The sequence below is a fragment of the Chrysoperla carnea genome, chromosome 3 (assembly GCF_905475395.1).
Source record: "Chrysoperla carnea chromosome 3, inChrCarn1.1, whole genome shotgun sequence".
Lineage (NCBI taxonomy): Eukaryota > Metazoa > Arthropoda > Insecta > Neuroptera > Chrysopidae > Chrysoperla > Chrysoperla carnea.
The window spans coordinates 25,058,647-25,073,192 of NC_058339.1; the positions used below are offsets into that span (position 1 = coordinate 25,058,647).

At 29.9% G+C, this 14,546-nt stretch overlaps 5 protein-coding genes across 5 annotated transcripts; all 5 read left to right on the plus strand.

Annotated features, from left to right (window-relative positions):
- The first annotated feature begins 552 nt into the window (after positions 1–552).
- Positions 553–2,737, plus strand: LOC123295939 (postreplication repair E3 ubiquitin-protein ligase RAD18-like). The gene is made up of 5 exons (XM_044877401.1): positions 553–614; positions 690–916; positions 1,146–1,271; positions 1,757–2,643; positions 2,690–2,737. The coding sequence occupies exons 1-5, from the start codon at positions 553–555 to the stop codon at positions 2,735–2,737; spliced, it is 1,350 nt and encodes a 449-aa protein (XP_044733336.1).
- Positions 2,738–2,880: 143 nt separating this feature from the next.
- LOC123295116 (microcephalin-like) lies at positions 2,881–5,896 on the plus strand. The gene is made up of 4 exons (XM_044876340.1): positions 2,881–4,782; positions 4,972–5,112; positions 5,186–5,315; positions 5,559–5,896. The coding sequence occupies exons 1-4, from the start codon at positions 3,211–3,213 to the stop codon at positions 5,744–5,746; spliced, it is 2,031 nt and encodes a 676-aa protein (XP_044732275.1). The 5' UTR covers positions 2,881–3,210; the 3' UTR covers positions 5,747–5,896.
- Positions 5,897–6,944: 1,048 nt separating this feature from the next.
- LOC123295117 (ribosome biogenesis regulatory protein homolog) lies at positions 6,945–8,479 on the plus strand. Its single transcript, XM_044876341.1, has 4 exons — positions 6,945–7,166; positions 7,228–7,717; positions 7,963–8,225; positions 8,317–8,479. The coding sequence occupies exons 1-4, from the start codon at positions 7,012–7,014 to the stop codon at positions 8,459–8,461; spliced, it is 1,053 nt and encodes a 350-aa protein (XP_044732276.1). The 5' UTR covers positions 6,945–7,011; the 3' UTR covers positions 8,462–8,479.
- A 1,264-nt stretch (positions 8,480–9,743) lies between these two features.
- On the plus strand, positions 9,744–10,464 carry LOC123295940 (protein C1orf194 homolog). Its single transcript, XM_044877402.1, has 3 exons — positions 9,744–10,005; positions 10,083–10,251; positions 10,324–10,464. The coding sequence occupies exons 1-3, from the start codon at positions 9,809–9,811 to the stop codon at positions 10,462–10,464; spliced, it is 507 nt and encodes a 168-aa protein (XP_044733337.1). The 5' UTR covers positions 9,744–9,808.
- Positions 10,465–10,618: 154 nt separating this feature from the next.
- Positions 10,619–14,546, plus strand: LOC123294958 (serine/arginine-rich splicing factor 2). The gene is made up of 4 exons (XM_044876144.1): positions 10,619–10,937; positions 11,036–11,179; positions 13,287–13,467; positions 14,410–14,546. The coding sequence occupies exons 1-3, from the start codon at positions 10,756–10,758 to the stop codon at positions 13,465–13,467; spliced, it is 507 nt and encodes a 168-aa protein (XP_044732079.1). The 5' UTR covers positions 10,619–10,755; the 3' UTR covers positions 14,410–14,546.

Below are 14,546 nucleotides of genomic sequence, written 5' to 3' on the forward strand. Positions count from 1 at the left end.
ATGTGATCAAATTTGACAGTAGAAAAAAAATGGCACCTTTAGTCGCATTTACTGTAGGAGACTATCGTAAAGTATGCATTCAGCCATTCGCTATAAGAAGCTCGGTCTATTTAAAAAAATAATAATTTTATATTTCTACATAATATAAATAATAAACGTTAAATAAGTCCGATACCCGATACTAATAATATGTATGTTCATCAAACATAAAAAAATGTAAGATGTAAGCGGAAGGCATAAGCAAATTAACCAATTAGAGGTTATAATAAATTATTATCTCCTTGACTGTCAAAGCGTAGGACGTAAGACATAATATGATTGGTTCAAATTGCTAAATGATAAAGTCCTGTAGTCATTTAATAACAGCTTTGTCAATTTATTTTTATGTTTCCAATGTTTGTGGTTAGAACTAATGAACGGACCCTTTGAAAATACACTATTTTGATTTAAGAACGGACCCATACCAAAAAAAATCTGTTTTGCCTTTCGCGGGCTTTCTATCTTAAATTTCGATATTTTGACATGAGCATTTGTAAACATTAACTATTAAGAATGCTTATTATAAGGCAAATTGTTGAAACTGCTAAATCAGCATTATTTATTTGTTCAATTTGGTAAATTCTAAATGTTAACAATATTCAAAGCAAATTCTTTAATATATTACATATATTACGTCATTTTCATTTTAGCCAAGAAAGTATTAAAAATCCTGAAATCCTGCCGTGTAATCATAGTTTTTGTGCCATTTGTTTAAAAAACTATTTGTGTAGCAGTCCCGTTAAAAACAACAAATTGGTCAATTGCCCAAATTGTTCAAAAGCTGTTACCAGGCGATCAGCTTATTCTGCGCCGGATATCGAAGGACAATTGTTTCAAGATCTTATTACGTTATTAGAAGCTGAAACCGGTGTTGACCGTGAGTATAATAAAATTTTAAATTATATTAAAATTAAAAACTAGAAGTTAATGCTTTATATTTATTTAAAAAAAATTGTTTTAAGTAACTGACGTTTGCGCTAAAGATATACCTTTGACAAAATACGATCATCAACGATATATTAAAGAACAAGATGAAAATATCGATTCAATAAACAATCAAAAAACGAAAAAATCAAATAATAATTTTAAACAATCAAAAAATTCAGAAACACTTAATCATATCGAAAGTAAAGCAACCGTAAAACGCAATATTAAAGTTGGAAATCGTAAACGAAGACTTTCAATTGCAAAAAATGATAAGTTATTAGATACAGAAACCGACGATGATGTTTGTGAGTATAGTTTTAATTTAAATTATATTCGTATTACTTAAGGCGGTTCTTCACTCATTTTCAAGGGCGTGAAATCATTATTTGATTGGCGTGAAAATTTTTTTAAGACTCCTCTTAAATATTTATTGGTAGGTACTTTTTCGTATTCCACTATTTCTACCACTTTTATTTTTCGAAAATCCTGTTAATTTTCACAATTTTCACTGTTCAAATTTAGAAATAGTGGAATACGAAAAAGTACCTAAAAGTGAACAGGGAAAATTGTGAAAATTAACAGGATTTTCGAAAAATAAAAGTAACCAGGGCAGATAGAATATGAGTACCTATAAAACACCAATGAATAATTAAGAAGAGTCTTAAAAAAATTATAAAGTTTCACGCCAATCAAATAATAATTTTACGCCCTTGAAAAATGAGTGAAGAACCGTCTTAATTATTAAAAATTTATTTCTATTTAAAAAAAAAAATAATAATTTTTTTTTAAGTAACGGATGTTTGCAGAACAGATGTACCTTTGACAGAAAACAATTTAAAAACTAAGAAATCCACTAAAAATGTGAAACAATTAAGCAATCCAAAAATACATAATGAAAAACCCACAAAACCAACTAAATCGGCCAATCGTAAACGAACTCTTTCAGGCTCAGAAAAGAATTCAATAACAAAAAGGAAGAAGGGTGAAATAGAAAATGTTGAAAATAAAGATTTATCATCAGATACTAAGAAAAATTTAGTTAATAATGTAGACTCCGAAGAATCATCATTGAAAAAAAAGAAAGTTTCTACTAAGGCAAGTCGTACAGAATGTGATGTTGAATCATCGGAAATATCAAAAAGTAATCAAACTGGGAACTTTGAAAAAGCAAACAAAAATACAGATAGTAACTCTCCGTCAAGTATTCATCCTTTTGAAGATATGAATACGAAAAATATTAGAACTTATGAACGAAAATATAAACCAATTAATAATTTAACGGCATCCGTTATAGATAGTGAAGACGCACTAGATAGCGTGCAAAAAGTTGAACAATGGTTGGAAGATTTACCATCAGATACTTTAAAAAGGTCGAAATCTTTAACACCCATTAAAAAATCCAAAAACGGACGTCCTAAAAACAAATCTTTAAATGAAATCGGTACAAAATCAACAACGGAAATTGCTAGAAATTTAGAATCCGAAGTTTTAAATGATCTTTTACAGTTAGCAGTCCCAAAATCAAACAGTATTAAAGATAATTGGACACGAGTGAAAAAAGAATTTCGTACACCAAAATTTAAAAAATTGGACCTTTCAACCGTTAAACCTTCGAATCGTAAATCTGGTGGAAACAAAAAACCATCGAAACAATCAGATATTATTTGTATCGACGATGTAAGTAACGATAATAAATTCAAAATGAATCCACAAGTGGTTTTAGAAAAATTCGAAGGATTCAAACATAATGAACAAATTAGTACAGAAATAAATAAAAAGAAATTTTTATCCACTTCTGAAAACTTGAGTAATTCATTTATGAAAACTTCAAAATCGGTTGTTGGTCTTATTGATCAATTAACAACACATATTTTAAATGAAAATATTCAATTCAGTAGTTTTTTTATATTTAAAGAATGCGTAAATATTTCAAAAAAATTACGTGAAATTTCTGATTTAACAGAGATTGAAACAACTAATCAACCAAAGTTATTCAAAAAAGAAATCGGAATAAATACTGAAACTTACGAGAATATTTGTTCAAAATGTCATATAGCAAACTTAAATGAATTGATAGATTTAACTCAAAAAATAATTCCTACCAATGATGCTTTACAAAGTACACAACAAAGCAATAAAGCTAAATTAAACCATCAATCGTATACAATTGCTTCACAAAGTACGCAACGAATCAATAAAAATAAATTAAACCATGAAAGTAATCAATCATCATTAAAACGACAAATGAGTGGTGATATTTTTATTGAAACTGAAAATGAAAATCCTGATAAAGCAGCTGCAAATGATTCAAATTCTGAAGCGTCACTAAAATTTTATACACCCAAAAATACATCAAATATTTCAAAATTTATGCAAGATATAATTTATGATATGGATGAAATGGAATTCACACAAACTCTTCCTTCCAAGGAAATCACTGTTGATACAAAATTAAAAGATAAAGAAGCTACAGAAAATTCACCAATTATTTTAAGTAACGATGATGAAGACATCATTGAAAGTACACCCAAAAGTAATAAATCAGCATCACGTGTTAAATCCTTAAAAGATGCACTATCACCTTTAAAAGTTTTTAGTCAACAGTTACGATCTCAAAAAAGAACAATAGAATTAGAATCGGAAGTATCTGAACATCCAAGTATTATTCTTGGAACAGAATATACACAAAAAGTTACAAAACAATTAAAACTTAAAAAACGGTCGTTAAGCGATCATAACGAAGAAAATAAACTTGACGTCACATTAATTGAACCAATAGAAACACAAACTCCAAATTCTATACCAGTACTTGTGGATTTACCACCACCTACGGAATTTATGGATACCGAAGAAGAAGATAATCAAGATAAATCTAAGCGAAATAATTTAAACAACTTTTCTGCTTTGCCAGAAGCAACAATTTTAAAAAATATGAAGACACCAGTCGCGGATATTAATATTCAACGACTAAAAGATGGTCCAATTTTAACAGAAATTCCAGAAAATGGACCAGTTACTTCTATTGAATCTGTTATAGAACAAACACCATTATCATGTTATCCCCCTAAATCTAGAATTAATTTATCGAACACAAAAGCTTTTAAACAAATTTCCAGGAAAGTATCAACTAGTGATAGTGAACCAGAAGAAAATCCTTTAGAAGTAGTTAAAGATAATACTCCAAGAAGATTGTATAACGGTCCATCAAGCTCCAAACAGCTAAGTATTTTATCATACGTAAATGGAAGTCAAGAACGACAAAGAAAGTTATCAGAATCACAAGTAAATGCAAGTCAAGATAGACAGAGAAAACTATCAGAATCACAAGTTTCTATAAAATCACAAAGTACTGGTAAAAAATTATCCACATCTATACGAATGAATCCGCCATCGTTACCAGTTAATATGTCATCGTCACAAAGGAAAAGCGATGGAATGAACGATTCGTTTAAAAGTCAATTTGATACACCAACAACTCAATCTTTTGCGCGACCAATGGCATCATCAACTCCAGCACGTCCTGGAATTAAATCTGTTGCATTGAATCGGTTTAGAACACAACGTAGTATGGAAATATTTTGGACACGATTATCCATATCACAAATTAATTTACTTATGGATTTTTGTAAACAATTTAATATAAAATATACAACAGATAATACAGATACGACAACACATTTAATAACACGAGTTGATGAGAATAATTTTGTTGAAGATTATACCTTGAAATATGTATGTGCTGTAGCTCGTGGAATATGGGTATTGTCATTCAAATGGATTGAAGATAGTCTCGATAGTAATAAAATTCTACCAGAGGTAAAAATTAAATTTTAATATTTTTCGAAATGTATAGCACGGTCTTGTCTCGTAATATAATACTTCATAGGGAACTTTGTGATCGGTGGCGTTCCCAAAATATTGTGTCGCATGCAATTGGTTCATCATCCCTATACTAGTATATGAGGCACTCTTTTGACACTAATATATTATATTACATTTTTTTAGGAACCATTTGAAGTACTAGATACAACTGGAAATCTAGGCCCTAGAATGTCAAGGTTGCGCGAGAGGTCTTCAATACTACTAGAAAAGTTCGCTGTATGTGTTGTATCTTCTCCAGCGACTTTTCCAAAAGACAAATTAATTGTAAGTAATAATCTAATCAATATAACTGCTACTATAAAATGTATGAGTACTTAATTAGACAATTTTTTTTAAGAATTGTATTTTACAAAATGGTGGAAAAATTTATGATACTGTAGAAGACTTAGCATCAGCGTGTCAAGACGGAAAAATCCGTTTAATAATAACCGATACACCTGAAACTCAAGATGCAATTACTTTTCAAGGTACTATATCTAATTTAAAATAAATGAAATGAAGACTGGAGTGTTTGCGACAGTTGGATAATAATGTTAATAAACAAATATGGGTTTTTCAACTGTCGCAAAACACGCCAGGCATCAAAAAGCGAAAAGTTATTATTTGAGTCTGAGTTTTGTTTTTGTTAATCCTTTTAGTGCAAAGCTGGTATTGTATTTCATTAATTTTCTTAGTCTATAGATACTTAAATATATTGTGTTATTTTTCAGATTACTTCGAAAGATATGGTATTTTATCGATTGTCACTGAATGGCTTTTTAATACCATTGCCATATTTAAAGTCGAAAGTTTGGTTAGTTATCTAGTATGCACAGTAACTGATGTGGTACCCGAAGAATATCCTCAAGAACTACTTATAGAATCTGAAGTATTGTGTGATTCAACTTTTGATAGATAGATTTCAAATTTTGAGCGAATTTCCGATATCTGATGAACAATCAAAGTGTTACAATTTTATCGTACGCTAGTGCACATCATGTACAAAAATCATAACGAAAAAATAAAATATTAATAAAACAATGATCACAGGTATTTAATTTTCACTTGAATAAGTTTTGATAACTGATCAAAATAAGATTCAATCGGTGAAAAAGTCTATTTTTTTATATTTTTATATAGAGATGTGTTAAAATTTCTAAGGAAACAGTTTATTGTACAGATAATATAAAGTTTTTTTGTTTTAAAATAAATGATTTATTACTTAACTCGTTTTATTAAATTATATTGTTTATTTTTATTAGATTATAGTTCATTTAGACAGTAGTTCAATAATTCTCTAAGCAAATTTTCAGTGATCTTAAACCTATCTACACTCTATTCGAAAATTGAATATTCTAATCGCGGTGAGTGAATAATTAACAATAACATATCTGTTCCCAGACAGAAAAGTAGTTGCGGCTCAGTGAGAGGTGCAACCATTTATTTTACATTGTTTACACCGTTATAACAAAGTAAAAAATTTAAATACTGCTTAAAAATGCTGTATTTAAGTGTAAAAAAAATTTAAAATGCATTATAATTTTGAGATATTTAAACGCAGTTTTTTGGCGCTCTCTGTTGATGACGTATAAGTACGTGATCTGTCAATTGGTGACAATTGTATAATTTACACTTAAAAAAATGAATTTACAACACAGAATTTACACTCGTTATTATTAGGTTTTCTAATAAAAAGCCGTAGAATAGTATAATTTAATGAAATATCATATAAAATGTGAGTAATTAATATCATACAGTATGTCAACAAATTTGACAAGTCCGTACTTTGATGTCACGTCCATATAAAAATTTGAATTTCGTTTTAGAAATTTTAAATGCCCTCACTGAATTTATACTTTTATTAATTAATTTTAAGTAATTAAAAAGATATTAATTACAAAAATAATGGTTTAGTTGAAATGTCCAATCATTAAAGTTACGGAAGAAAAATATTTGAATCAAATTTAAATTTCATGAATATTCCCTATTAGATGATAGAATTAAACGCAACCAGCCTATAATGCGTCTGTTAATTTATATCATTATTTTCCCAGAACGTACCCTTTTTAATCTGACAAAGTGACAACACTGGTGAACTCAACCAATGCCAAGAAAATACTTGTCAACCGTGCACGTGGTTGAAATATTTATTATTAAGGTTATGAAAAATTAAAAGCCTGAAACATGAATAACATAGTTGAGGAAGTATTGGAAAAAACATCGCGAGAAACAGCAGAAAAAAATAAATCAATTACAGTTGAAAAACATTTAGATCTAGAATTAGATTTAGGTACATTATTAGCTGTTGATATAAATGATTTGAATGAAAAAGAATTGAGGTAAGAACTTAAATTTTTTGTTCTTTCAATGTACTTACACTTATCGAATAACTTATTTTAGGACCAAGCCTCAGAAATATTTACAAAATTTGACTCGTGATAATACACAGATATTATTAAACGCAATATGGGAATTGCCCACAGAACGTGTTGAAGAAACAATAGTTGCAAAATTACCTAAACCAACAACCAGATTACCTAGATCAAAGTGTATTCCGAAACCTAGGGCACCTACTAAATGGGAAAAATTCGCTAAAGAAAAAGGAATACAGAAAAAGAAAAAAGCCAATTTGTCGTGGGATGAACAATTACAAAAATGGGTTCCAAATTATGGATATAAGCGAGCGGCTGCAGAAAAAGAAAAGGATTGGGTTATTGAAGTACCACAAAATGTCGACCCCAACACTGATATGTTTTCAACAAAAACTACTGCAAAAACAGAACGTGTTGCCAAAAATGAACTACAACGATTAAGAAATATTGCAAAACATAAAGGTGTGAAAGTTCCACGTATGGGAATTACTAGCAGTGATAAACTTAGTTCGAATCAGGTTAATATAAATCCTTTACTTAGGTTGCGTTTTATGAAACAACAAAGTTTGACGATGTATTATTATTGAAGACATCTTGAAATCTCAAAATACTTAATACATAATTATATTTTTCATTACATAAATTTTAATTTTATCTTCCAAAATTCTCAAATAATACATCATCGAACTTTATCGTCTCAGAAACTGCAATCGAATCTTTTATTTATTCTAAGCTCTTTATTTACGAATGTTTATTTTATCAGTTATTAACAGCAAGTACAATTGCAAAAGCATCTACAGCGTCTCTAGGTAAATTCCAGCCCAAATTACCTAAAGAAAAAGAAGTTCGTGGCAAAGGTATTGCTGAAATAACTCCTGGCGTTGGAAAAAAACGCAAAGCCCAACATCTTTCTCCATCAGCAGAAAAAGAAAAGAATTTAGCTACTGTGACTGCATTATTGAACAAACGTCCAACTATTGATATTGAAAAGGCTGTAAATAAACAAATATTTCAAGAACAGACTGAGTATGTGAAATTTTACAAAATTTTCCCATTGTTAAATTCTATCTATTGTTTTATCATTGTTAAATTCTATATTATTTTTTTCATCTTTTAGGAACTCTGAAAGTAATCAAGGAAAGAAATTTAAAAATAAAGGCAATAAAAAGAGTAATAAAAAAGGAAAAGGAGCAGGAAAACCTGCAGCAGGAAAAGGGAAAAGAAACCCCAATAAACGAACGTTGGGAAGGAAACGACGTTAACTGTTTTTTATTATTATATTTGTATAAAATTCAATAAAATATTATTTAAATAAACAAGATTTTTTATTTATAAAATTATATCAAAATTACAACAGTGATAAAACTATCAATTTTTGCTTATCTCAGGCGGTGCTTTTACTAATTAAGTCACGGGTGCCTAATGTACATACTTTAGGAGCGATTTCTTACTATTATGCGTCTTTTACGAATTATAATTTTCATAAAAATCTAGAATGTTCTAAAAGTAGAATTTTCGATTATCGGTTGACAAATAAAATGCATAATATTTATCATAAGCAAATCGATTATTCCGAGCTTGCCAGAAATGGCACAATGCTGCCGGACACAAGCATCAAAGTTATAATAGCCGGGAGTTCCATTTGTGAACTGCAAGTTACTCCTGAAAGAGGATATTCTGAAAAAGGCCAATCTTAGATGGAGGGAAGAACGTACTTGTGGTACTACAAGACAGATATGGTCTGAGTACAATCGCAGGCGTTCCGAAGTTCTCATATCACTTCCAAGGGTCTCTGTTCGCAAAGTTATTGCGGCTATCACAGGACACTGGCTGGCCGGCAAGCATGCTGAACGCTTAGGCCTGGCAGTGTATCACGACTACTGCAGGAGCTGTCACAGTGGTGACGAGGAGGAGACAATGTCTCATCTTCTCTGTCACTGCCCAGCTCTTGTCATGAGGAGATGGACTTATCATGAGGAAAGTCCTCCCAGTAAAACAGCTCCAAATGGTTTATGGAGTAGTGGCCGGGGATGGGCCAACTCATTTACGGTATCACAACGGACTCTATGGTCTGAGTGTGTCCCACCCCCGGACAGCCACTCTAACCTAACCTAACCTAAATCGATTATTCATGTTTAAGGGCTACCGTAATCCTTGGACTTAGTAACTGAATAATTTGACTTCGAAACAAACGTTGTAGTCGGCTTGAGTTTGTAGTTGACCATTTTCAACTCGGTCAAGTCTTCCTCGACGCAATCTATCCACGGTTTTCTTGAGCGACCTCGTGCTCTATTTACAAACACTTTTGATTTTAGTTTTTTTGCTACATGATTATCATCCATTTGTCTATGCGTAAAACGTGTTCGCACAACCTTATTTTGTTGAATATTATATGTTTATTACATAGGATTAATCATGTATTGGTATCTACCTTAGAGGGTATATAATAATAGATAGTATCTATTATATGTTGTAGGTGGTTGTAGGTATGTATTAAATTTTCGAAATCAATAGCATTTCAATATTGAAAGGAAATTGATATTGTTTCTACTAGCAACAAAATAAACAATTTAAAAAATGTACATTTTTTATATCTTAAAAAAGTTAAAATGGAGGTAAAAGCTATAAGATTTCGTGGTTGTGTCCCTGATATTTCTAACGAAGGATTTTTTATAAAATCTATTCCAGTACCAGATGTTTGTCATGATAGAGACAATTGGCATCGTAAACTAGACGTTTTCCAAAGATTAGGCGCTCATCATACATTAGCTTCGGCTCGTCGATTTTCAAGATTTATTTGTACTAAGTAATTAAAGAAATTATTTTTGTTAAATGTAATTTTGATTTTGGATTTACTTAATAAAACTTTGTAAAAATTTTTAGAGCCCCAGTGGATTCTTTAGATTTTGTATTAGAATCAAGTTATAATCCAAATGTGGAAAGTTTTCCAGACAAAATGGATCCTTATATTCAACCTGAAACATTGGGATTACCAACATGGCGTCGGTTAAGAAACACCATTTATATCGAACCAAAACGACCAATACCTATGGTATTTTTTCATTACATGTTAATCCTAAAACTATTAAATACGAATTTATACTATTTAAAATCATTATTTCAGGGACATCCATTACTAATCGGTGGAATAAAAGAGAAAAGAAATCCTAATAATATTCAGTTGATGAACTCTGGACCTCACTCACCTCAAACTAATGCTGGTTATATTCGAAATGGACAAGGTGGAAATGTTTTCTATTATTAAATAAAATTTGTATTTTTTTGTTGAAATAAAACAGTATTTACTAACTTATGTATTTTAAAAATCCCGCCATAATGTCTAAAATATACTGTCATGCGCAAAATAAATTTCCGTAATTGAATTGTTATTTACTTCTTCCGGCTTTGTATCTTATATTGTATCAGCCGCCATTTAAGAGTGAAGTAAATTTATCAAAGAATACGGTTTAGTCTTAAATTAACAATTTATTGTTAATTTTTTTTTTATTTAAACGATTAATAATCATTTTTCACCATTGATTATAAAAAGAACAAAATGAGTTACGGTAGACCGCCGCCTCGAATCGATGGTATGGTATCCCTAAAGGTTGATAATTTGACCTATCGGACGACTCCAGAAGACCTTCGACGTGTTTTTGAACGATGTGGAGAAGTTGGAGATATTTATATTCCACGTGATCGATTTTCACGGGAAAGCCGTGGCTTTGCATTTGTCAGGTAATTTTTTTTCTTGGATCATTGAATGTTTTTTTAAAATGGCGGCAGCGTCTATTTTGTGTTATTTTTCTGATGCGTAATTTTTGTTTTATATTTAGATTTTATGATAAACGTGACGCTGAAGATGCATTAGATGCAATGGATGGACGTATTTTAGATGGAAGGGAGTTGAGAGTTCAAATGGCTCGGTATGGACGACCATCATCTCCACATCGTAGACACGGACGCTCAAATCGTCGCCGGTAAGTACCTTTTTGTACATAAATATATTTTTAATCGTGAAGATAATAATTTTAAGTTACCTCTTTTTATAACTACAAAAATTTATTTTTATAAAATGTAAATTACATTTTTCTATACCAATTATAGATTAATTGCTAAATTTCTTGTTATTTCTAAAATGCTAAGTACATTTTTGGAAATTCAAACTTTTAACACATATACAAGAATGTTGAAGAGTAAAAAAGTGTTTAGGATAATATAAAATATAATATCATATGGTTCTCAAAACAAATTTTTGACGAGAACCAACAAATAATATTTATTTTGCTCAGTAACGAATTTTTGACAAAAACCCGTACTTTTTTAACGCATATAAATCGAAAAGGGTGATTAATTAAACACATTTTAGTTGCTTAAAATCCACTTTATTTAAGATTTTTGTCTATCAAAATATTTTGTTTATGCACATTCCGACTTGTTAGTCATCTACTATTGTTCTGAAGATGACTAACAAGTCGGAATGTGCATAAACAAAATATTTTGATAGACAAGTATCTTAAATAAAGTGAATTTTAAGCAACTAAAATGTGTTTAATTAATGTTAATAACTTCCACAAATTAATGCTCTTAAACTTAAAAAGAAAAGGGTGATGTTTAGTAAAAATTGCAAGAAGTCAATAAAACCTTTTAATCCTCCAAAAAATATAATATCTAATGGCTTTCAAATTAAATTTTTGGCAGTAACTATAAAATTTTTATTTTCGTTAATAACGAGTTTTTGACGAAAATTAACTTTGTCTTTTTTATTAAATGCTTATGTCTCGAAAACGGTAAGGCTAGATAAAAAATTTCAAGGATAAATAAATGCTTAGAATTGCCCAAAATATAAAATCCAATAGTTTTTTTTTTAAATGTTAAACAAAGATAATGTGGAATCCGGAAGTATTTTACTTCAAGTTCCGATGAATATGATTTTGTTTAGTACATTATGACAAACGTTTTCCACCGGCTCCCATTAAAATCAAATAGTGGGGAATCGATTTCAGAGCCAAATGCCTTATTTCTCCAACTAGGAGGTTAATTACATATACCTTCATTCTCTACCTTACTGAATTTTTCTAAAAATATATTTTTTTTTTTTAAATTTGGCATATGAATACTTTTTTCAGCAACCATATTCCCTATCTTCCTCTAAAGTTAAGTGTAATACTTGCTTAAATTCGTAAATTAACTTTCATCTTTACAAAAAAAATGCGACAAAAACCAGCTTTTTTAAAATTTTATTTTAAGAACGCTAAAGAAAGTGAAAGTGGTATGTCTTGAATAATATGTAGGTCATTTATTTTAATCTAAAAAAGATTAAATTGAATTACATTATTTATAAATTCACAAGATCTGTTATTTTTTAATATATATGCACCATTTACCATAAATCATATTTACAAAATACAAATAAGATCTTAACAAAGGAAAACTAATTCACTCAACTTAGTTAATAAATATAAAACGTATTTTATTGGATGAGCAATTGAGAAAGCCAGTTTCTAAGAAAAATAAAATTTATTTATGTCCCCTATCGGATGCTATTGATTTCATTAACCAAATCGAAATGTTCAACATATCTTTTCGTTTCATGGGCAAGATAATGTACTTGCACTACTTTTAGATGAAAGTGGGGGGGGGGGTAGAGATTGGTTATAAGAGGAAAATAAAACTCCAATAATTTAGCCGGATCGGATTCGACGGATTCGAAAACTAATACATTCAATACAAATCGAATGGGAAAAAACGTTTTCAGCTTTTCAATGACTGAATAATTGAGATTTTCTGCCCAAATATTACTGTATACCGGATCTTAGATCACTACTCGTGATATTTTGCACTTCTAGTCATCTAATTACTTATCAACTATTGAGCAATTTTTAAAAAATTTATATTATTTTACTAAAAGGCATAATTAATTTGCTTTCAGATAAAGAACTGATAATAAAATCCTTGAAAAATAATATTTTTTTAAATCTTGCTAACAACATTCTTCGAAATGACAAAAAGCTTATTTCATAAATAAAAAATGTCTTTTAGATAATATTTTAAAAAACAAACTAATTATCTTGTTAATATTTCCAGATCATACAACAAATCTCGATCTCGTAGCCGTTCACGTTCTCGTCGTCGCTCTCGTTCACGATCACGCCGCCGCAGTTATTCACGTAGCCGAAGCCGATCTCGTTCCGACAGCAAAAGTTCTCGTGGACGGTCTCGATCACGTTCAGCAAGCAAATCAAGATCCCGTTCCAAATCTAAATAGGTAAGAATATTTTTAAAAGCTATACTTTCAAAAAGTTTTTAAAATACAATAAAAACTCAATTTCATTTTTTGCACAAATTTGAAGTTATTAGGTTAAAAATATAGAACTTTAGAAAAAAAGCATTGCTCGTGGCACCTGCATTATTTTATTGTTTTTAAAAAGTTAAGAAAGTTTATTAAATTAAATCTTTGAATATAATTGCTAATTGTTCTTACTTATTTCATACTTTATTAAAAATGTTCATAAATAATAAAACAAGTTTAAATTGACCTATTTAATTCATTTATATTGACACATGTTAGAGAAATCTAAAAAACTTGTTCGTTTTCGTTTCAATGAAAAGGGGGGAGGGGTTTCAATATTACATATCGTTCCTGAATTAAAGGATAGGCAATTATTTCAAAATAATTTATTCATGGATCGATCTTGAAGCGGCTTATCGAGAATCAATTTAATTAAAAAAATCAAATGCAATGAATCGATCTTAAAAATCGTAAAAATTATAAATCATCAAACGTTTAATATTTCATTTTCCAAACTGTCATTCTTTCATGAGCGTCAACGAATTTGACATCGCGCAACCGCAGATTCACTAATTCATATAAAGAGGCGTCACTAATCGATTCTTAGCATGAAGGATCGATTAATATAAAATCGATACTAAAGATCAATATTTTAAACTTATTGGATCGATTTTGAAAGAATCAAATCGAGACCCCCCATGCCTACCTCAATTGTCTATTATAGGTGCTATTTGCATCCACCACTCTCATAAGATATCCAAACTGCAGTTTCTTATAAAATTGAAGAACGCCTTATGACATTGAAGTCTCGCACTTTCCCCGACAAACTCCAAAAAGACAAATATTTCGTTTTTCATTTTATATGAATATATTTTAAAACAACACATTAAAATTTATAATATGTATTCTGTGTTTCAGATGTAATATAGTTTCTAATTCAACAATAGAGTGTAATGTGGTGACAAAAGAAGACATTGCAAGCAGTAAATCATACTACAATTGTCACAATCAAGCAGACTATTGATGAGGTGTTTTTGGTGTAGAGTCATTGGGGG